This window comes from Loa loa, assembly GCF_000183805.2.
Source record: "Loa loa unplaced genomic scaffold supercont3.146, whole genome shotgun sequence".
Classification (NCBI taxonomy): Eukaryota; Metazoa; Nematoda; class Chromadorea; order Rhabditida; family Onchocercidae; genus Loa; species Loa loa.
This window is the reverse complement of record NW_018108326.1, coordinates 125,563-128,025: the sequence shown is the minus strand read 5'-3', so window position 1 is coordinate 128,025 and position 2,463 is coordinate 125,563. Positions and strand designations below refer to the sequence as shown.

At 30.2% G+C, this 2,463-nt stretch overlaps 1 protein-coding gene across 1 annotated transcript in view; it reads right to left on the bottom strand.

Annotated features, from left to right (window-relative positions):
* Nucleotides 1-1,764: 1,764 nt before the first annotated feature.
* Nucleotides 1,765-2,463, bottom strand: part of LOAG_14603 (hypothetical protein) — a gene marked incomplete at both ends in the record, with an annotated part of 968 nt that continues 269 nt past the window's right edge. Inside the window, 3 exons of the mRNA XM_020448833.1 lie at nt 1,765-1,912; nt 2,011-2,088; nt 2,286-2,448. Coding sequence (XP_020301050.1) covers nt 1,765-1,912; nt 2,011-2,088; nt 2,286-2,448 — 389 coding nt within the window. The remainder of the gene's footprint in view (nt 1,913-2,010; nt 2,089-2,285; nt 2,449-2,463) is intronic.

The window sequence follows — 2,463 nt, the reverse complement described above, 5'->3', positions numbered from 1 at the left end:
AAGCAAAAATATTCAAAATGTCGAAAATAATAACAAAAAAAAAAAAAAAAACGTCAAAAAACAAAGTATTAAGATAAACTTAAATTAATTTCAGAAAATGATGGACGATTTCAAACTTCAAAACGATCAAAGGAAAATCGAAAAATCGAAAATTTTAAATTAGAATATATAAGAACAATTATGCTTTTAACAAAAAAAAAATCATAGTTGGTCACAAAAAAACTAGAAATACCAAAAAGTTTTAAAAGTCCCGCGATATCTCAATGAGCCGAAGGCTTTAGAAGGAAAATTCGATTTTTAAAACAACTCAAAAACTTAGAGTCTTCAAAGATTGAGCATTCGAAAAATTAAAGATTCGAGGAGTCTTCAAAATTTTTGGCATTTCTTAAATTTCACTAATCAAGCAATATATTTCGAAAATTAGGAAAAAAGCTTAGGAGCTCAAAAATTTATCCTAGAATTCAAAAACTTTAAAAAATTCAGGTCAAAAATACTTTTTTCAGAATTTCAAATGCTGCATATTTTTCCATGTATTGGCTTATAAATTATATCGAAGATAGATATAACCATACATCTATCCCTGATTATCCTTACTATAACACAATTCAATTAGGATGATCATAAGATTGGATATCAAATCGTAATTCATCGATTCGGAATTTCAAAAAATTAAAAATTAAGACATTATAACATTAATCAATGATATTATCATTTTTCAACGGTAATTCATCAGATCTAAATCAGAAGGCAATTTTAAATGTATAGAAAAAACATTAAAAATTACTTAAATAAAAAATACATTTCTCGTTACTCAACTATCTAATGCTCAAAATCATAGCAACTCTGATGCATAGAATAGTAGTAACAAACATGATTTAAATAAACAAAAGAGAACCAATGATAAATTAAATAACCCGATATACATAGCAAATTTAATCGATTTAATACGGTAACATTTAAACAGCATTTAACACAGCAACATTTAAACAACAATAAAGACTATTTAAAAGAAATACTTTGGAAATAATGGATAAAATAACACAAATGCTAAACAATAAACAATAATTATTCGAAAAATAAACGATCAGAACTTATTAATGATAATTACAAAATAATTAAAAATACTAAATTATTCGGAATATTATCTGAGAAATTAGTAAATTAGAACAATAAATATTCAGTAAAAATTATTCGCCCAAAGTAGGGCTAGTCTAATCAAGAAAAGCAGCTGAATTCAAAGTAATTTGATCTTAAATAAGTTATGATCGAATTTTATGACCAAAAAAAAAAAAAACTTCCCTTAACATGCTTTTGATTTGGATAATAACACTGTAAACGATGCATGGCATATGCAAGCACAAAGTACTTGCAAAATCTACTAACTGCTCTACTTTCCTTCACCAAATTTTGAATTCAGTTCTATTTGCATTTAAAAATACTTCGAACAACAAAAAAAAGAAAAATTTTCCATTTTTCCAATTTTTTTATTTGTTCTTTCCCATTTTTTTTTTTTGATTTTTCCATTTTTATTTCCTTTTTATTTATTTTTTAGTTTTTCAAAAACCTTTCTGATTTCAATTTTGTTTTTTGTTTCATTTATTTATTCTTTTTTTGGAGTTCACCAACCCGCTTGGACGAACTTAGATCGATTCTGTGAATGCTTTATATTTCTATAACCACACGAATTTTCTTTTTTTATTTCGAAATTTCTGATATGGGATGAAGAGATGGTGAGCATCCTTTCCTCTCCCCACAAGATCGAGTCTACGGCGCTTTACGCGTCTTTCGTTTATCACGGCCACACATGCTCTCGGACACCAATCGAGGACATGAAGCTCCACCGCTGCTATTCGCTGTGCGGCCGTATATTGGAGTGGCAGCAAGAGGTAATGGCTGCATCGAGCGCAAAAACCTAGAATTTGCATAATTAATGAACCTGATAGTTTTTAGATGAGTTAAATATACTTATGTTTTCAAAACTAACTGAAAATTTCGTTTCGAAATACTTACCATCCTGCTTGTGTGTCATTGAGGCGTGAATCCGCCACCCTTTTAGTGTTCCAAACTGTCTGTTGCAGATACCACACACTGAAAACAGAAAGGATTAGAAAATACTGTTGCATAAACTGCTTGTCAGACCACTGATATGGAAATTTTCGAGACTATTTTCGTATATTATAAATGACGAACTTTTATGATTTCATCCATAAATGTGATTTTAGCAGTGAGAGATCAAAGGATAGCACATTCATTCGCTAAACTACTGACTCATGATCATTATTAACGTTTTTGAAATCATACCAATGCTATTATTCCCTTCAACTTGAACCACCGTGTATGGTTCTGTTTCCGGCACTTGCAACTCTCTTCGGAGTTGTTCCGGAAGATCCCGCAAATCCGAGCGGTGAAATACTTCCGGTGTTGCCGCAGCCAACGTCGTTTGCGTGGCTAGAACCGGAATTC